Source organism: Bemisia tabaci, chromosome 8 (assembly GCF_918797505.1).
Source record: "Bemisia tabaci chromosome 8, PGI_BMITA_v3".
NCBI lineage: Eukaryota > Metazoa > Arthropoda > Insecta > Hemiptera > Aleyrodidae > Bemisia > Bemisia tabaci.
Window position 1 is genome coordinate 34,829,992 of NC_092800.1, and position 21,492 is coordinate 34,851,483.

The following is a 21,492-nucleotide window of genomic DNA, read 5'->3' on the forward strand; positions in this document are numbered from 1 at the left end:
ATCGTTGACAGTCCTACAATGCTCCCAATCCTGATTAAATTAATCTTTTATTGAAGTTTCAGACCATTATGCTCCTACTGAAAGTTGTTTAAGTTATTATTTTGTGAGAAATTTCGCGTGCATAATGCAATAATTGGATTGTGATAATGCATGTCAATTTGCCGGAGAATGCTTCAAATTTCTACTCGATGTTAAAATTTGAAAGGAGACTAGACAACAGAAACCACCGTATTGATTTTACACAATTTAAAAGTAGGTAGTAAAAGGAACTTTTAAGAATTTAAGTTCTTGATTATTTGTGAGATTGCTTTGATATTTGTTACCTTTCGTTAACCAGTTTATCCGTGAATGGATTCCTAGGCCGACGTTTCATAATATCAGATTCTGCCTCTTCGTAAGCAAGAGAAATGGCAGGCACCTAATTGCGACATGATATTTTATATGTTAATGAAATGATGTTAGAATGTGCTAATGTTAACAAATTAAAAAATAAAAATACACATACGTAGGTAAATAAAAACTTGTAGAGCACACAAAAGGAAAGAAAAGTCAGCAAATAATAAAACTTAAAAAGAGATGAAACACACATGAAAAAAAATTAAAATAGAAAATCAAAAAATGAAAATGAGATAATAACAAAAGAAAATCAAATTTGCGGATCAGTTTGTGAGCAGCCAGTCAAAGGAAAAATTGGGGATCACAGTATTAAAGGTAGGGTGAGTTTAGTTGAGGGAATGAAAATTGGGTGGTTATAAAAATAGACTATTTAGTTTAAATTCAAAAATTCAGCTGTCATGACTGGTGAGTTTTACTTTTGTAAGACTTCTAAGCAGACAGATCACTAATTTTAGAAGTTTTGTATTAAAAAACGTGTGAAAGACATTGATCAAGCGTTTATACCTGAGATTCTAGTCTTACACAAGGAGTTTCTGTTCTACACTGAAAAAATAAATAAAGTATACCTAAGAGCAAAATGTATTATTCATGATCGAATGGACGAAAATTTTGCAGAGGCAATTTCACGGTCATTATTTTAAAAAAAAAAATAGTTAAATGACTTTTTACTTCAAAATCAATGCAAATTCAACACTCGATGTTAATTTAAATTTAGCTAAAACTTTCAGTTTGGTCCCAGCTCTAATTTCGATCTCTATGGCAAAAGCCTCACTAACTCAAGAGTTCTCTCTCTCAAGTTCTTAAGTCTATAAACTAAAAAAATTCCACTAATAGTGCTTCTTTAGGTAGCATAAAACTGAAAATGAAATATGAAAAACTGGAAAACCGAAGATTTGGGATTTAAAGATCATTCAATCCCCTAAAAACAAGTGGCGGGAATTTTATGAGAATGCCTAACTCAATGCAGCATTAAGTTGCAATTTTAAACTGGAGTCATTATCATGCGTTCCTTTAAAAATAATCGGCACAGAGAAGAAAACAATTTTCCGTCCCCTGAACTAATTAATATTATGTTTTCAAAGCTTCTCTGGATTTGATTGAGATTATGCTCAGATAATTTCAAACAAATATGCAGATTCATTATTCATGATGAAAAAATTTAAGAGTTGTGAGAGATTTAGAAACACGATCATCAAGAGATAATTTATGAAATGTAGCATCAAAAACTCTATTGCTTTTAAAATGGTCCGAGGAACAGAGTTAGGATTTAAATACTGCAAAGAATGTTTCTACATCAAAAAATCACTGAGAACAGTGGTTATATTGAAGATTTCTCATGAGTTAGAAATTGTACTTTACACTGAAAAACTGGAATCAATATTAGTCCGAACAGCTATTATAAAGAAGTGTCTGAGTTTGGCAATAAACTAATCAGGCTTTGCTGCGATACCTCTCCCTCTCTCACTCTATAATTTTAATTTTCCACTGAAAGTTCCAAGTAAAAATGACAACTATCACATAATGAAAGTTCCTATGTGTCCACAGTGTTTTACCTGGGAATTTGAAAGGAAAATACACACCGCAGGTATTTCAACCCTGTCAGGTGATCATTGCGTTGGGGAAAAAAAAGAAAGAAAGAAAAAAAAATTCTGTAAAGTTGCCTTGAGAGGAGTATGTAAGAGGGAGGAGAGCATACCTCATGCTCTTATCCTTCCCAGTACTTTGAGCGACATGCAAAGATGACGAAAGAGACAAGAAAAATGAAAGAGGCACTTGTTTCAATGAGATTAAACACCGAACTACGTACACACAGAATGATTATTCATGAATAATGAATGGGTAAAACAAGCAGACGAGACGTAACTAGTCGAGTGATAATGCTCACAAATATGATAGTAGTGCGAGCGTAGTGACAAAAACAGAAAATAGAGGAAATGGCAAAATGACATTGTGAAAAAATAAAAAATAAAAAAAATTGTGGGTATGGATAAAAGATGAGGGGTAACTTGTAGGATTTAGAACTGGCTGTCAGCTTTGGCACCCATGTAAGATCCTTGCAATCAGTGTTAAAATTTCACTTTTAGCGAGTTCATAGCTTCTTCTATAGCAAGATAAATTTCTAGCTACTAAATCTAGAACAATTAGTTCTTCCTTTAAATCCTAATATCAGATTTTTGCCAGGAATCAGCAAAAAAATGCTTGGTGAAGATAGAACACTGCTTGCACTAGTGATACATGTAAGGACATCACAATATTAGTACACATTGCAAGTTCCCAAAAGTTGAACTTAAGTCTCAAATTTTGCTGAAAGCCCTGCTATGAATTGAATGAATTAGTTTGGGAGGCAGTTAGCCACAGAAAATTGTGACAGATCACAATATTACCATATGGAAATGTCAAATAGGCTGATTGCAGCATTTTTTCATTCTGAAGAGGTAAATTGTGCTAAATAGGCCACTAGGTAAGATCTGAACTGGATAGAGACATCACATGTTTTCTCTTCAAAATCTTATGCGGAAAACAATTCATACAAGAAGTTCAGATGAGATATAAACAAGTATTTTTAACACAGCTCAAATGGAAGTTGGATTATACAAACGAAGTTATTTGTAATTTTGCCATTTAACAAGTGTTAATTGTAAACTTTTGTCTTGTTTATGAATTGATTTCCAGACTTTGCGTTGTGTGACTCATTCTCCTTGTGATTGTTGGAAGAGAAAACAAGATGCATGGTACTTTAATTCATATCTCGTATAGAGGCCCATTCTGGCGTAGAATATACTGAAACTCGCTCAATCAACTCCTTAAGGCAGTCCCCCTTCCTCCCGGCAGATTTAAAGGGGAAAAAAGTGCAAATTGAATTTATGTGATCTTAGGTACAAATGAACTCAGAAATGAAATCTGTGGCGAATTAAGTATAAATGAAAGTTTAATAAGAATGCTTCATTCCTCAGTTGTAGTGAATTGCCTTGAATTTTTTTTTTTCAAAGTTCAGCCCAAAATTAACAGATCCAAGTCAGTCTACAAGAGCTTGAGAGATATTACTTCTCTTCTCGTGACAATCTTCCTATTTTTAGTAACACTGATTCTATAAACAAGTCTAGATTTTTGGACATATCATAAGATTATGTCTACATTAGAATAATCTGACGAATACAGAAAGACACGGCTCAAGCTGTAGATACAGCAGAGGCAAGCAAATGATCACCCACCAAGGAATCACAAAGATACTTGTAAGCTACCCTGGATCTATCAACTTTAATTCAGTCACTGCCTTTTCCATAAAATTAGACAAAAAAAAATGAGATTAGTAAAAAACAAATACGCATGAATATTAAAAAAAAACAAAAATAAAATACAAAACAGAAAAATGTAATGTTGGGTTCCCCTGAATTATTTAGAGACGGTAATTTTTGCTATGCTTTTTAAAAACTGTGCATATTTTTTAGCCGGGAATACATAGTCAATTTCTTGATGAGATTAAACGACTCAGAATTGCCCAAGAGAAATTTTTCTCCATTTGCACAGGATGGGTAATGGTAGATCACTAGAGCTGGACTCAGATGATCTCTGATTACAGTTTCGATACACTAATTTGTGCAAGATAATATTCTTGAAAAGAAAGTTGCGAGGGGAAACTTGCAACAGAACTGGTGTAGAAATCATGAGATACAATTTATGATATCAGGTAATGGTGCAAAGCAGAAAAAAACCGCATTTTGATAAGATGGCCAAACTGGTATTTGTTGAATTTTAGCAGACTAAATTGGCTGTAGCTAAACTCTGAAAATACGAGTACTGAATAAATCATTCATTTTTCCTCCTAGTTTATTTTTTAAACAAACAGATGAAAAAAAAAAAAAAAAACTTTATTCTTCAAAACATTTACAGGGTATTCTCTATTTGGTGGAGAAAATTATTGGATATTTCAAAAAAAATGTGTCAGTTTGTTATCTACTTATCAAAATTAAGGTATGACATGAACTTTACAACATGATAATGGAGTAAGCATTTTTGGAGTTTAGCCATTGTAAAAATGAATAAATGGTTGTATAAACGAACAAATAACACATGGGAAACCCAGCATTGTAAGTTAATTTGGAGTTGCGTTGGGAAGACTTCAACTGGAAACAGTCTGACTGCATTTCACAGTGTCTAATTTTCTCTCATGTTTAATTTTTTTTTTTAGCAAAAAACTAAACAACAAATTGCCTTGGATCATACATAATACACACACACAAAATCAAGACAGAATGTTGCTTAGTTTTTGTTTGAATAAATAAAACATAAGGGGAAATCAGGCAACAACTCTTGTAGTTTGGCTGTTTCCCGTTAAATTTCAGACTAAACAAAGCAAATTAACACCAATTCACTGAAAATGGAAAAAAAGCAAAATCTTGTCAACATTTAATAGATTAAGACGAGACGAGACAGAAACTGCAAAATCTTCAAAAACACTTTTCAAATACTAAATACGTTACGTTACACTCCTTGCAATCGAAATAATCAATACTGATTGTTAATAACCAAATTATGGATTTCAGCACAAAAAATTTTTGAATGTTAGTTATCGGAAGCTATGAGCCCCATACAATACTGAAATCTGGTACCTCGAGTTCACTAATTTATCTGTGTGTGGATTTCTTGGAGGTCTTTGCATTATATCAGTCTCGGCCTTTTCGTAAGCTAATGATATGGCTGGCACCTTGAAAAAAGTAATTAATTCTATGAATATATTTCTTGGTCATAAAAACCCTGAATGCTCAGCCGTAATGCTCCGACATTTACTTTAGTAAACATCGAATCTATACTTGAAAATGTTATAAAAGTGAGCAAATACTTCTGTCAAAATAAACAACTTCAGTATAAATGAGGGCAGCCATTTTCTTTTGGCACCATTTATAATTAAAAATAACTAGCCCCATACAGCACAAACTCACAAAAGCTTGAGTTTGAAACATGAAAATTTGGGGGGAAAACATAGAGGAATAAATATTGTGTTGTTTTGTGCTTAAGTCAGATTAAAATCAAATTCCACTTCCTACGCGCCATTAAAGCCTTGATACCGATATGATGTTAATTTTTTTCAACATTTTTCACTTCTCAAAATAACAAAAGCCATTGGTACATTGCCAAATTATTAAATAATTTTACTCCTCGAAATGATAGCAAAAATTTGTTAATTAACTGCCTTGTGAATCTAATGCTCAGCATGATTATCAGCATTTCATATAATTGCGTTCTGGTCATTTTTTCACCCAATATGCACAGAGCCTTTGACATTTTGTCTCATCAGACATTGTTTTAGGACAGGATGAATATTATCACTCAAACACTCAACGAACAAAACGAAAATTAATGTTGGGACTTAACACGGCTGCCAGATTGTGGAATAGATTATGGATAATGTAAGTAGGTTTAAATGGGGGAAAGTGCTGATTTTTCAGCTCTCTCTGGCAACTATGGGACTTAAGTACACAACAATACAATAAGTTCAAGAGAGGGAAAGCTAACTCTAAAATAAAATAAGTAAAAAAAAGTCCGTGACAGTAAGCCTGCATAGAAAAGTTTAAAAAATGATTTAGAATTCAACAAATTAGTTTTCCTGCTCCTGAAATAAAATTTAATTAATTAAAATTGTAGAGGTATCTAGAAAACCTGTGTTTTGACGGAAGAAAGTTTGTTATCTGACACACAGGCTTAAAGTATATTAACAGATAAAATACGTATTTAAGGAATTTGAAACTTACCATGTCAGTTCCCAAGTCAATGCACAGAATAGTGACAACACCCAAAGGCAATGGAATGTCCAGCAGTACAAATGCCAAGAATGGCGAGATTTCGGGAATATTAGAGGTCAGTGTGTATGCAATGGATTTCTTCAAATTGTCAAAAATCAGTCGTCCCTCTTCCACTCCAGTAACGATGGAGGCAAAGTTATCATCCAACAAGATCATGTCAGCGGCTTGCTTTGATACGTCAGAACCAGCAATACCCATGGCAACACCTGCGAAGTTAAAATAAAATGGCTCTTAAATGTTCAAGTTATAAAATATTTTTTTACACTAGAGGGCATGTAATGGCTTTCATGAAGAATGTATGGGCTGGGAGCTGATTATACTTTCCCGATGATGATGATAATTCCTAGTTTTGCTCCGCCATTTTAAACAGCAAAGGTACAGGAAGATTTTCTTCAAATTTTTCTCAAGTTAAACTTTAAAAGATCAAGCGTAAAAACAGGTAAAATAGAAATAAAAAAACAAAAATCTTGAACCAAATGAAAGCGAATGTGTTCCAAAACACCTACTCCCTTTTTCAGGACAGATCCTGATGAATCTTAATTTTCCTCTCTTAACTTGAATGTTCCTTAAATACTTCCTGATGTGCCCCTGCTTTGTCGAATCGTCACATGACCAGGTGGCCATGTTAGCTAGTCGCAAAGACTGAGGTAACTGTTAATAATGAATTAAACGTTGAAAAGATTTTACCAATATCCGCTTTCTTCAAGGCTGGCGAGTCATTGACACCATCACCAGTCACAGCTACGATGGCACCCATGCGTTGGCAACCTTCAACAATGATCAATTTTTGCTGCGGAGAAGTTCTGGCGAAAACGATTTCCGTGTGGTACCTGAATATGGACAAAATACTCAATGCATAAGCTTACTCAGAAACATACATGATATTTGAGGGAAACGGCTTGAAATCATCACATATGACTCTAATACTTTTACAACCACTTAATCAAAGCATCAAATGGTGCATGATTTAAGAGGGGCAGAGAGTGCCAAAATGCTAATCCTCAATTACAATCCATCATATTACAAACTGATGATTTGTCTGTTATCTACATGCCTCTCTGAGAAAATCCATTTCTCTCATTCTTGCATGATTTAACAGATATTTACCTTAAGATTTCGTCCAACAGTTCAGGTGACAGATCACGCAGTTCAGATCCATGAATAACAGCAGCTTTAGCTTCACGAGGGTTAACTTCTGATACAGGAATGTTCAGTCTTTGAGCAATGTCTTCGACGGTTTCATTACCTGAATACAGAGGAAAGAATCATACACAAATTTAGACAAGGAAAATTGAAAAGTATGAGAAGAGGCACTTTATTACTGCTCTGCTTGTAAATTGCTAGTTGCAATGATCATCATGAGCCCTAAATATCTTGTCAAAATTATTATTCACAACAATTTTTATTTACTGGAGCTGATTTATTTCTTTGATTTTAGTTCTTTACAACCTTAATGTTTCCCTATGTTCTTTAAGCCGAAATTGGTTCTAGTCTTCTTATGACTGTTTGCAAGAGCTACCTATTAATGGGAGATTGAAACAACAAAGCCAAACTTGGTGAAGGCAAGACCATGCTCCAAAAAATTCTACGCTCTATGGCATCCGCAAGAGTTGTTGGTGCAATCTATCATTGGTTTACTAGACAGCTGCTGAGTTTTGCAGGAATATGATATGTCACTGTCACGAGTTGAGGAGGATGACCCAACTTTCAGGTGAGCAACAGCAGGGTTTCTGCCACTTGTCTAGGTTGCATACAAGCGCTTCGGAGGTCAGCAAGGCCCTCACTTCATACCACTACTTGTTAACACAGTGGATGCTGCTTAGACTTCACTTTTTAGCCCTAAAAATGAAACTCCATCTGAATTTAGAGGAAAATCTTACAAAATAAATCACCTAGTGTCAATGAGATGATGTTTCAATCTACTAATTAATTTCATTTCAACATGAAGTACAGCATTATATGCTACCAGATTTGAAATTTGAGGAGTTTTTTAGGCTTCCATGAATATTGTGAAACAAAAGTGTACAAAATAGTCTAAAACATACCTTCGGAAATAATACCGACAGATTTGGCGATAGCTTTGGCAGTGATAGGATGATCACCAGTGACCATGATAACTTTGATTCCGGCTGAGCGACACTTGGCTACAGCGTCTGGGACGGCAGCTCTCGGTGGGTCAATCATGGACATCAAACCAACAAAACGCATGCCGCTCAGTGGGAAGTTGGGGTCATCACAGTCGAATTTGAAGCCCAGAGGGAATTTGTCAGACGGGAGCATGAAGTCACAGAAACCTGCCGAACGAAATTGTCAAGGAAAAATTAAAAAATAGTTAAACATGCTTAGTTTAGTAGATTCAAAATTGAAAATCTAGGCTGGTATTTGCTATGGTAAAACAAGTACAAGGATATAAAATATTAGTAACATTCGTGGGCCAACTGTTGAACAATTTTTTGCTTTGTCGGCAAGATAAGATAAGACAGCCATATTTGCCACGTGTAATAGTCGACTTTTGATTTCTTGCTGTTCTGACATAAGTTTTTATGATCAGCCCTCAAATAAGCATCTACCTTTGTTCTGAATGCCCCTTCAATAAATTCCATAAATGTGAGTTTTTGAAATGTATGTTTTCAATTTTTGCCCGATTTTGTTGTCTGTAATTTAGTTTACCGAATTGCAGAATTTAATTTTGTCTTATCTTGAAGTTCATTTAAATTTATATTTTTAACCTTACATGATTAAAGAGTAGACTCTTGTCTTAATTTTTTCAGAATGGAGGGGAGAAATGTTTCCTTTTTCACATCAACTTATGCTAAAAATTAAACAGTGTGAAGGAGTGTTAGTTACTTGTCAAGATAAACACATGAGACTGACACATTTTTTGGAGCAAAATGACTGCAAAGACTCGTAAATAAAGGGAAACTTACCTAACACACGTTCACCAAGACCTCCAAGCTCAAGGTAAGCATTGTTGAAGGCTTCCTTCATTTCCTCGTCCAATAATTTCTCTTTGCCTCCAATGAAAATGGTTGAGCACTTGTCCAATATCCTTTCGGGAGCTCCCTTCATGACCATCAAGTGTCGAGGATCATTGGCATCTTCAGTTTCATGAATAGACACCTACAGCGTGAGAATGCAATAAAACAAATTAGAGGAGTGAATATAGGATGAAAAATACAAAAGGGAACCAACAGAGGTTTGGTAAAAAGTAAAATCTTTCTAAAAATGTTGTAAAACAGAGTTTCTCACATAGAATGATGGAGAAACTCAAAAATTACAGGTTCCAATTGAACTGATTTCTTTCTTAAAGCCCGAAGCATCAAAATTTTGGATTTTGACTTTTTGGCAGATTATGGTCGAATAGAAATAGACATGACATAAGCTGCAAAGACAGGCTCAAACATTGTTTTCATACAGCCAGGAGAATTATTTTATATGAATTATTTGGGCTCAAAAGATTGATCGCATGCCGAACACAGTTTTTTCCATTTTTCTCGTTTAATAATTTTGCATGAAATTAAGATAGTATACCCATAGGAGATTCCGGAAATAAAAGCAGTTGATTTTCTAGACTTTAAATAAAATTAAGCAGAAAGTTTTCAATGTTAATCAATTTTCGTCATCATTGAATGAGTTTCGTTTTTCACAATTTTCAATTCGACTTTCATCAGATAGAAAGAGGGTGTGGTGCAAAACCTGCCTTTGAAAACTAAATTCCAAGAATTATTATTTCTTGGAACAATTTTACATTTTGCTGGGTGCAACAAGAATCATTCAGATTAATTATTGAATTTTCATGATTGTTTTGCACAACAAAGTGACAAAAATTATTGGCCTTGGTATGATGTACAGTTCTACTGTCTAATGAAATGAGAATAATTTTTAGATGGAAACGGCTCAATCACCTGATATTTGTTCGTAGAGTTGAAAGGAATTTCACAGACTTTACGGTTCCTCCTCCTGATGGACATAACGTCTCCGAGAGCCAGTTCCATACATTTAAGAAGAGCAGCTTCTGATGCATCACCATTGACTTCTCTGTAAAAGTAAAATTAATCGTTTAGTCGCCAGGGTTCTAAAATTAATGATTCAGTTATGACAAAATTATTATGCAATGAACCATTTACTTCGGAAATTTAATGCTGGATGCTACCACACACCAGTATAGGAAATTTTAAACAAAGGAGCACCTAAAGACAATTTTGGTATTATCAGAGCATGATTTTTCCGATCATTAAATTTGAGTGACCAAAGTGTCTTTAGAATTAAAAAAATGTCCCAACTTTTCTACATTTTTCCTGAATTCAAACGGCAATTTATCAAAATGCATGAAAAGAAAGCAAATTCAACAGTCATCAAAGATATTTTCCAATAAAAAATATCCCTCTCTTCCACATTTTTCACATTTATGCTTTTCAGATATGTTTGTTACGACAATCCAAGAAACTCTAAAAATAGGGCATGGAAAAAAACAATTATTCATTGATTCCTGTTTTTCTTGGCATGTAAAGGAGAAATTTTTCCCCGGTTCCAGCTCGCCTGCCTTCATGATTGATTTTTCATGCTCAAACAACTGAGAGAGTTTATCTCTATTTTATCCTATGCCTTGGAAAGTTTATTCAAACAAAATACTATGCTGTTTTCTTTCAATTCTCTCGTTTCCATGGCTGTAAGATATGCTCAATGCTTTGCTAATATTAAGTAGTATACTAATAATAGAGCTAACTTACTTCTTTAGAATTGAAACACCTTCCTGACCAGGTTTGAATTCGGCTCTGTTACATAGAGTTGCAATCCGTGCAAGAGCTTTGAACCCTGGACTTGTGCGATCATATTGAACTCCTGGAACAGAAAAGTGGACGATTAACTATGTATTAAAAAGTAAACAATTTCCAAAATTACAGAGAGACATACAGTTGCAGTAAAGCTATGTCATAAAAAGATAGTTGTTACAATTTTCAATAATTATGAATGAATTTCTGGTTGACCATGACAACACTACAGAGTAGTCATTGGAAAACCAAAGCCTGATTCATCAACTCAGCGTGATCTTAGAGGTGCAGAAAGTGTCTAAGATTCCCTTTTGTAAATTCAAAAAGCCTTTGTTCATGATTTACAAAAATTCATGATCAGTTCTTTCTTACAAAACTATATTATGTTTGCAAAAAACCACTTTTGCCCTTAAAAATGGCATATTTTGATATTTTTTCAGAGTGTCTTCATTCAAAATAAATATATCAATATTTATTTCAATGCAAAATCCACTAAGCTAAGCATCTTCAGTCTGAATGCAGCAAATATCCGCTCATACAATAAAAAGTTGACAAGACAAATATATATATGATCAATTACCCACTCGAGCCTTCGTTTAGAACAATTTTACCTGAAAAATTTCGGGCACGTAGCCCACTTTCAGCAATAAACGCAAATTATCACAAACTAAGATAAGCTATAAGCCCAAATCTAATCCGAAAAAATTGTTTTAAATAAATAAGCAATTACGAGGGTCATCCAAAAAGTAAGTTTCCCTACCTTGTATCTTCCGAACGAAAAGAGATAAATCAAATCGGTAAAAAATCACATATTAGGCATACTCTAAGCTTTAAAACAAGCCCAAGTTTTTGAAAATCGGTCAAGGGGTTCGCGAGTAAACTTAATTTTACTGAGACAACCTCCTGTCGCCGCGTGCCCACCTCCGGGTTCAGGATGCGCGGAGAGTCGATTATAGAAGACTCGGGTTATCGCCTCTATACATCACATCAACAAGAAATGTTAAAGTTTTCATTGAGTAACTACCTTACTAGTAGTTAGTAGTAGTTACCTTACTTTTTGACGTAGTCTCCACATCTTCTTTGACATTTTTCGTATCATTACAGCAGCTTCTTGTAGAAGATCTCGTCTTGGCTCCGAAACTAGTCATTGACAGCGATCTGCACTCGCAAATCAGTTGCTTTGTGTAGGGAAATTTTCCCCCAATCCTTCAAACTTTCGTACTTTAGCTTCATGTGACTTTCATTTGTTCCCGAGCGGAAAAACTTCCTCGATGGAAGCGATTTTCGACCGATTCAGAGGTACAGATCGCTGTCAATGACTGGTTTCAGAGTCAAGGCGAAAGCTTCTACGCGGAGGGCATTAAGAAGCTGCTATGATGATACCAGAAATATCAAAAAAGATGTGGAGACTATGTCAAAAAGTAAGGTAAGACCTACTCAATGAAAACATTAAAATTCCTTGTTGATGTGTTATATAGAGGCGATAACCCGAGTCTTCTATAATCGACTCTCCGCGCATCCTGAACCCGGAGGTGGGCACGCGGCGACAGGAGGTTGTCTCAGTAAAATTAAGTTTACTCGCGAACCCCTCGACCGATTTTCAAAAACTTGAGCTTGTTTTAAAGCTTAGAGTATGCCTAATATGTGATTTTTTACCGATTTGATTTATCTCTTTTCGTTCGGAAGATACAAGGTAGGGAAACTTACTTTTTGGATGACCCTCGTAGTTCATTAATCACGTGTGTTTTCCTTGTTGATTCTATTTATCTAGTGCAGTCGAAGCAGTTCCTATTTTTTCCCTCTGAATATTTATGTTTTATTACAATAAAAAGTTGTTTACTTTTCCTAACAAGAAAAAGTCTAACTTGCGTTTATACCTGATTGATCCTCAGTTGTGTCAGCTTCAATAATTTGGTTGTCGAACCACATGTGAGCAACAGTCATTCGATTTTGTGTTAAGGTACCAGTCTTATCTGAGCAGATGGTAGATGTAGAACCCAAGGTTTCTACAGCTTCCAAGTTCTTGACCAAACAGTTCTTGGATGCCATTCGCTTGGCTGTCAAAGTCAGACACACTGTGACAGTAGCGAGCAGACCTTCGGGCACATTGGCTACAATGATACCTGAAAACAACAAAATAGTCAATTTGTTAGATTTTTAAGAATGACAAAGTTCATGCTATTACACTGTGAGATTTTCCTTTTTACAAAATGAATTAATCACGAAATTCATAAATTTTTAAAATCTCTTTTGTGATGAAAATATCTGAAATACAAAATTTGACTATCGATAATGATATGACTTTTTCCAAAGATTGAAATTGACCAATAATGATAAACACTGGTTTTGCATTTATCACTGAAAATTCAATACAAAACTGGACAAGGTAAAAAAGTAACCACTACAGCACAAGCTCTCTCATCAAAATATTACTTAGAACATGTTGAGCACATCAAACACTTTCAAAGTTAACTCATAAGTGAGAAATACTCGTTAGTAGTTTACATTATAAACAGAAAATTTAAAGTTGTGTGGTCCATTGTGTCTGCCATTTTTAGCGTAAAATTTTGATGAGAAAAAAAAGTCCAGCAGTGCTTAATTTCTAACTACGTGTAATGATCTGCTATTACAAATGTGATTTTCTTCATTTTTATCCTTTAAAATCAATCCCGGGTAGGAGTATGAAAGAGACTTAGCTGGAATTTTATCAACAAAAAATTATTGCCATTAAGACAACTATTTAAGCATTTGTTGTTTGTGTGTATTAGAATGTCAAAAACATCGCTGATAATTTAGCCAAGTTTGCTAAAATTTAGTGCAAAACTGAAATTCTTAATATAAAGGGAAAAAGCTCATTTGAGCACAGGTTTCTCTCAAAGGAGCATTAATAAATTATGTTACGCACTTTTCCAGAATTTTTGACACCCCCCGCCTCCCCTTGTAACATATTTCGATCCTTTAATACGTAGAAAATGGTGTAACGCCCTTATTCATCCCTCTCTCCCTAAGGCACTGCTGATTGGTGCAACAATAGAGAATATAATAAGAATTTAAGTTTTTAGCACATACTGGCTGAAATACATGTATTGTCTATGCAACTGGTGCGCTGCTAGCTGATAGCAAAGGGACTTACCAATAAGGAAAATCACAGCCTCGAGCCAATGGTAGCCCAAAATAAAAGCAATAGTGAAGAAGGATACACCCAAAAACACAGCAACACCAGTGATCAAATGGATGAAATGGTTGATTTCTTTGGCAATGGGAGTTTCACCGGTGTCCAAACCTGACGCCAGACCAGCGATACGACCCATTACAGTGTTGTCACCACAGCTAATAACGACTCCTTTGGCAGTGCCTGCAGACAAAATCAGACGATTTATTAGTTTTTACATTGTTAAAATTAACCAATATAAAAAATAGATAAGGCTTTAGAACATGAAATTGAAACTGAAAAAGAAATTATACTTTACACATAATTGAACACTTCCATTTCCAACGACTCATTGATTGATTTTTCAGTATTCTAGAACAATTTTTCATCATTCTACCTCCGCATGGAATTGTAACCTATTGGTCTATGTTTAATAAGTTTACACACTTCCACAGTACGATTGAAGATCCGTCATCTTGATTCTTGTATTTACTTTCAATGCTGAGTTGAAAACAGCTGATCTTCAGTTCCACTCTAAAATTGTGTAAATTCATTCGGTATGGACTCAAAAAATTTTTTCTTTCCAAAAAAAGGAAACATTTTTAGTCAATTTTCGCACTGCTCTTTGGATGAATCCATACACTTTTCCAACATGTTGAACTTGTTTTGATACGTGATTAATATTAAGTTTCCTTGGGACTTCCTTAAAAAATTCCAGTCACAGAGAGTGTTCAGGGAAGAGTTCATTGTACGAACGATATATTATAACATTTTCATGTTGAATTAGGAAAAAAGATCATGGGAATACAAAAAAGCATAGTTCAATAACTAAGCCATTATTTATACAGATGATTTTTTTTATCACACTTCATCTACTCGAGTGATCATTTTTAAGCTCAAAAGCTGTTTTATAAATAGAAATGGAGAAAATAATTGTACCTTCAACAGCATTCGTTGAGAAGAAAGCTAAATTTTTCGTTTCCAGTGGGTTTTCGTGCGTGAAATCAACACCCCTACTTTGCGGCTCTGATTCTCCAGTCAGTGATGAATTGTCAACTTTAAAACCTCTAGATTCTATAATTCGAATATCGGCAGGAATACGATCTCCAAACTTAACTTCAACAACATCACCTAGAACTATATCTTCTGCTCGGAGCGTTAATTTTTCTCCTTGCCTAAGAACTGTTGCAAACTGTAAACAAAGAGTAGCCAATTATAAAAAGATGTTTTTAGGAGCAAACCAAACACTTATATTTCTCTAAACATCTAAAAGCCTCAGACAGTCAATTATCACTTGAACTGATCTCGGTGATATTAAGATATGCTGTATATAGTTCAGGGGACACAAAGCGATTCCGTACTTCCTCTATGAATGAAGTAAATGATTTAAGTACTTCAAGTCTTGTCTCCATGGGGAGTTTTTGTCTAATAAGTTTCTGTAAACAACAAACTCCAGACTTTCATAAATCTTGCAGCTAAATCATGTACTATATTTTATTTCATTTATTTTTGAAATGGAAATGAAATATGTTCCCACAATTCATTGCAGCAATCAATATATAGAAGCCATACGAAAAAAAGTAACTACATTACAATGCTGCAAAATTTCCTTCGCATATTGTAGTTTCACAAGGTTCTTTTGTCTGGAAATCAACAAATAGAGCCAAAATGCGAAACGTCTTACATCTAATCAATGGAGCTATACTTTTGAACTACACAGTCCATCAATTTCTTGTGAGCAAAAATTTTGTATTAAAGGATTAGAAGTATGGTATTGGCAAGAATTTCTATAAAATACCATACATTTTTTAAATTATTTCAAGACCTTCAAGAGTCACGATGAAGTGATTCCATTAAAAAAGTGTTTCCTAGTTGCAATTATAGGAAAATTTTTTGCCAGTAGGTAAAATAAGGAGGCTATTACAGTTCAATAAAATTATTGGTAAGAAAAAAAACAAGTTTTCGGAAAAGAATCTGATCTTCTTGATACAACTTAGTTTCAAATGATAATGAATAGTGCTGAATGTTGATAACTGCATCATCTGTATCATTCCTTTCATTTTATGGTGAGATAGATCAAAGGCAGTGTTGTGAAGCTTATTATTATTTAAAAAAAAGAAAGGAAAAAACATGAACACATAGTTTACCTGTGGAACTAAATTTTTGAAAGAATCCATAATGGCAGAAGATTTAGCTTCTTGATAATATGAGAAAATACCAGTTACAATAACTACAGCTGTTAATACTATACCAAGATATAACTGTGAACAGACAAACAGAATAATCATTAGTACACTTTTTAGTACACAATCTAAGGTTTAAAAACTTAAGGGTAGAGGTTCAACTTTTCGTTGAAGAGTGTGGGTGCAGTGAAAAAAAATTGAATTTCTCGACCACAATTATGGATTGCGAGGTTGTGCAACAAAATTCCCTGACTTTCCAGAGATGAGCGAAATTCCCTAACTTTTTCAAGTTTCCGATGACTTTTCAAGAACTTGTCACCCTGCAAAGAGATGGAGCAAAACGTAGAGAAAAGTGCATGGGAGATGTTTGTAAGGCTTCTATAAGAAGCCCATCAACTGCCATCAATCATGCACCTTGCTGGCACAACCACATAATTATAGAGAGACAAAACATTCAATTAAAACTACTTTGCAAATGAGCTGAAACCCTTTAAAGTAAAAAGCTCATAAAAATGCATGTAGCACAAGAATAACTCATGGTCTTCACAAAATCCACTCGTCAGAGGAGCTTTTAACTTGTTGATCGACATGCACTCGACTGAATGGTCCAGCAAGTGTTCAATAGTGTTCAGATAAAAAACGAATACAGATTTTCTTCCTTCCAATCTTTTTTTGGGGATTTCTCACAAATGTGCGTTACTCTGGTTTTTCGTAAACAGAGCAACCTACATTTCCTTTAGTTTTAAAATTTCCTCACTTTTTCCTGACTTTCCAGGGATGACAGACATGAAAATATTTTTCAAGAGACATGTATAGCTCGAAATTCAAGTTCTGTTAATGAAGCACAAGAGTAAGATAAAGAAAGTAAGCATCATTCAAGAATTTTGACAGGGGGACAAGAAAATTCAAAACATGTGTGTGACAAAAATTCACTGAATTTTCCCTTAGTTTTTACCATGGAGTGACACTGATTGACTGATTTTTCCACGCTTTTCTTTGATTTTCAAGATAGTTTCTTCTTCTCAAAACATAGCAGGAGCTTTTCACTGATTTACGTTAGAATTATCAAAGATTTTTTTTATTTTGTTCAGTAACTAAAAATTTTATTCATGTGTAAGTCTTGCACTGTTTGAAAATCAAGCTTAATTCTTTCTTCCACTTTTTTTCAAAGTCCTGGGACTTTAGACCCTGCTCTGTCAAACTTATACTAAAACTGGTTGCACGATTGAAGCGCTTATTTCGAAAAGGTGCCACCTCTGAAAGAAATACATTTTAGGAGACAAGAGAAACTACATTAGAGGTGAAAGAGAATTATTTTTCCGCCTGCAACTCGATTTTGCGAAAATTCCCACTTGCTACCTTTTTTAAATAAGCACCTCTTTTAAGGCAAGCATCAAAATGCAATGAGATTTTATTTAAAATCCAAATAAGTCTTAAATAGTGACTGGTTGTAAGCAAATTCTTTTTAATGAATCATAACAATTATTGCATTACTACACTCAAAAAACAAGTATGGGAAGAGTGACTTACTGGCCGAGTTATAGATCATGGAGCCATAAAATATAGTTCATGAAGCCATGCTTATAGGTTCACCACCAATAAAGTATGGCTCAGAAAGCCATACTGTAGACGGTAAGTCACTTTGGTTAGAAATTATAGATCTCCGAGCCATTTTTTATGGGTTTCAGAGTCATACCTTTTTTTGAATGTAACATTTACTTAGTTTACATTAGTTTTGAGAAAAGGGATATAAGATATGATAAACTTACATTATCATCTGCTGGTTCTTCTATCGTAGAACTTTCAATACCATAAGCGATGAAACAAAGGAATGCTCCAATCCATAGTAACATGGCGAAACCACCAAAAAGTTGCTTACAAAATTTCACCCATTCGGGCGTTGTTTTAGGAGGGGTAAGGGCGTTGGGACCATCTCGTTCCAAATTTTCTTTTGCTTTCGCATGTGTAAGACCCTGAAACAAACACAAAACCCAAATTGATTAAAAACTAGAATCGACCAATTACCGATGCATTTGAATCTCATGCGGTGGGTAAAAATATAATGGTATTTGCACCAATTACAGAATCGTGTTTTGGCGATTCAAGCTCATACAGTAGCAAAGAAAAAATCGGACCTGTTCAAACGCCAAGTTTCAAGTCCAATATTAACGAAGGTATCACACTCCAGAAAACCTATCATCCTCCGCAGCGGTGCATACTATGATTTCTTTCACCTTTAAACCATGGTCAGGGTGTCTCTAGTATTTTTTAATTTTGAAAATCCTGATATTTTCCTGATTTTTTCCACTATTGTATAAAAAATTCCTGATATTTTCCTGATTTTTCTCGACTCCTGGCACGGTAGGCAAAAAGCAGTGAGACATTCTCCGCTGAAGAGATTCGCGTAAGAAAAATTCCTGATAAAACGTCCGATTTTTCCGATTTTCCTGATTTTTTCCTGATCGGCCAAAATTCCTGATATTTTCCGGTTTCTCCTGATGCTAGACACCCTGATGGTGTGCACAACCGTGGTGGATGAAGTGATACTCTGTGTTTTTCGATGATTGATAGCTCTGGTAATATTGGACGTAGAAACTTGGTGTTTGAACGGATCTCAACATTTTGTACTAATCTATCAGCTTAAAGCCTTAAAGAAAGATTCTGTGACTGTTGCAACTGGATCATTGTCTCCTATAGTCTTCATGTAGCATATAACCGATGGAAATCCTACGAAAAGTCTACGCAGCCGGCTATAACACTTGTAAGCAACATATCCATTACAACGTAACGCAGGAATTGATGACATCGTGTCATCAACAGATTCCCCTTCATTTGATAGGGTAGACAGAAGCGGAATCACGGACGTCGGGTACGTGATTCGCGGCGCCAACATAACAGGCGACGTCGGACGATGCGCAAGGACAGAAACACGTTTAAATACAACCATTGCAGCTCGGAGGAGCTAGTTTTGCCTACCTACGAAATTGAAGGCGAATCAGTTTAGGTACGTGAACAAACTGCATGCCTGACATGGAGTTCAGACTCTCATGTAAATTAGTGATTATCCTCATGGGAAAGACATTTCGTATAAGTTGGGTTCCCCTAAGCATGATTTTAGTACTACCTGTGCTTAGTTCTCACTTCGCCCTTCGACCAAATTTTAATACTCGGTTCAGCGTTGCAGGCTCATTAAAATTTCAAATTCCTCTATCTTTCCCAGACAGGGTGTCTACTAAAACAGGCGGGCCAAAAATCAGTACTTTTGCAGAACTTTTTCAAAGCATTCCCAAAAAAATTCAGTACTTCCTCAATAGAAAAATTCAGTACTTTTTCAGTACCTCCATTTGACGAAATTCGAACAATTTCGAAAATTTGAATTTCTCGCTCAAATTGCGATCAAAATGACAAAAACTTGAAAGAGATTCCGGACCTATTGCGGAGTTTCCGCACTTTTTTAGTACTTCCAGACCCCCCTTAAAAAATCGGTGCTATTTCCGGACTTGTAGACACTCTGCCGGACTTCACTGACAATATCCCTGACTTCTCACGTTAACGTTCCTGAAAGTCAATTTTTGTCGATTTTACACGAGTAAAAGTCGCTGAAAGTCACAATGGACCACTAGACAAGGTACGAATTTAAGCATTCTGATTCATGTATCTTAACCAGAATTTCACGTAGAACACGATTCGCGCAACGAAAATTACTGAAACAAACTCCTAACGAAGCTATTAACATTTTTATTTCACAATGGTTACGAGGAATTTGAACTGCCCGCTCACAAGAAACTCAAAGCTCTACGTGAGTCAAATCGCCCACTACAACGGTTTCAGCAATCTTCGCAATCGATCAATGTTCATTTCCCACCATGTGTTGTTCAAACTATTAGCAATTTGCTATAACTGAGCCAAAGCGTCAAGATTGAGGTTGCCAGATTTTTAAATCGCAGAGACTGTCATGATGATGTTTAGCGCGGGATGTGAGTCACGTAGAGCATCGAGTTTTCATGAGCGGGTGGTTTGAATTCACGCATCAAGAATCATTAAATATCTTCGTAAGGAGTTGATTTCGGTAATTTTTGTTGTGCGCATCGTGTTTTACGTGCAATTTTGATTAAGAAACATGTATGAGAATGCTGAAATTCGTACCTTGTCTAGTGGTCCATTTTCTGACGTTTTTCTAGTTCACCTCCGTCAGAGGAGAGACAGAATTGCAACCCTGCGACCCTGCGGTTCCAGATGAATTCAAGCCGGCGCCATCCGACCCGAAAACCAGCCATCTCTCCGAGGGATATTCAAAGTTGAACCGGGGAAAAACGGGCGGGGGTGGAGGGGAGGAGGGTTGAAGTTTAGGAGTTCCGAATGCCAGGCCTCGGGAGACGTTCGGGCCGCGCGGCGGGGCGCTCGGAGACCGGGCCCGGGTCCCGTTAAATACGGCTTAAATCCCGCCGGAGCTTCATAATGGGCCATCGGTGAGGCGCTGTCAGGAGCACCCGCTTCACCCCGGCCGAAAAATTATTAAGTTTCGGTAGCGGATCGATTTCACCCGGCACTCGCTCTACCGTCCCGAGAAAAAAAAGCGCCTTATGAACATTGTGGCGTCGCCGAATTTCCTCTCAAAACATTTTTACTTTCGAGAGACGTCCTCGATATTTTTCTTCGAATTTTTCCGACACTTCGGTTTACAGGGTTGCCGCAAAATTTAGAAAATGAAATTCTCTGACATTTCCCTGATTTCCCTGACAGTGGACCACTAGACAAGGTACACATTTCAGTATTCTGATACATGCTTCTTGACCAAAAATTTACGTAGAACACGATGCGCACAAAGAAAATTACCGAAATCAACTCCTTCCAAAGATATTTGATGATTCTTGATACGTGAATTCAAACCACCCGCTCATGAAAACTCAATGCTCTGCGTGATTCACATCGTGCGTTAAACGTTATCATGACAGTCTCTGCCGTATGAAAATCTGGCAACCTCAATCTAGACGCTTTGGCTCAGCTGCAGCAAATTGCTTATAGTTTAAACAACACGTGGTGGGAAATGAACATTACTCGATTGAGAAGCTTGTTGAAACCGTTGTAGTGCGCGATTTGACTCACGTAGAGCTTTGAGTTTCTTGTCAGCGGGCAGTTCAAATTCCTCGTAACCAATGTGAAATAAAAACGTTAATATCTTCGTTTGG

The 21,492-nt window shown here is 35.7% G+C and overlaps 1 protein-coding gene across 15 annotated transcripts in view; it reads right to left on the reverse strand.

Annotated features, from left to right (window-relative positions):
• The window catches only part of Atpalpha (sodium/potassium-transporting ATPase subunit alpha), a 161,382-nt gene that overhangs the window by 15,461 nt on the left and 124,429 nt on the right, over positions 1–21,492 (reverse strand). For 12 of the 15 annotated variants that reach the window (XM_072303451.1, XM_072303455.1, XM_072303452.1 and 9 more), the window contains 13 exons: positions 18,073–18,276; positions 16,268–16,381; positions 15,060–15,312; positions 14,103–14,324; positions 12,847–13,092; positions 10,928–11,039; positions 10,103–10,235; positions 9,125–9,317; positions 8,243–8,491; positions 7,305–7,443; positions 6,885–7,027; positions 6,147–6,403; positions 324–418 (listed from right to left, as the gene is read on the reverse strand). In XM_072303451.1, the coding sequence (XP_072159552.1) occupies positions 324–418; positions 6,147–6,403; positions 6,885–7,027; positions 7,305–7,443; positions 8,243–8,491; positions 9,125–9,317; positions 10,103–10,235; positions 10,928–11,039; positions 12,847–13,092; positions 14,103–14,324; positions 15,060–15,312; positions 16,268–16,381; positions 18,073–18,276 (2,360 nt within the window). Of the gene's footprint in view, positions 1–323; positions 419–5,006; positions 5,102–6,146; positions 6,404–6,884; positions 7,028–7,304; positions 7,444–8,242; positions 8,492–9,124; positions 9,318–10,102; positions 10,236–10,927; positions 11,040–12,846; positions 13,093–14,102; positions 14,325–15,059; positions 15,313–16,267; positions 16,382–18,072; positions 18,277–21,492 lie in introns of all 15 variants that reach the window. The other 3 variants (XR_011900383.1, XM_019041062.2, XM_019041065.2) reach the window with 2 other exon arrangements.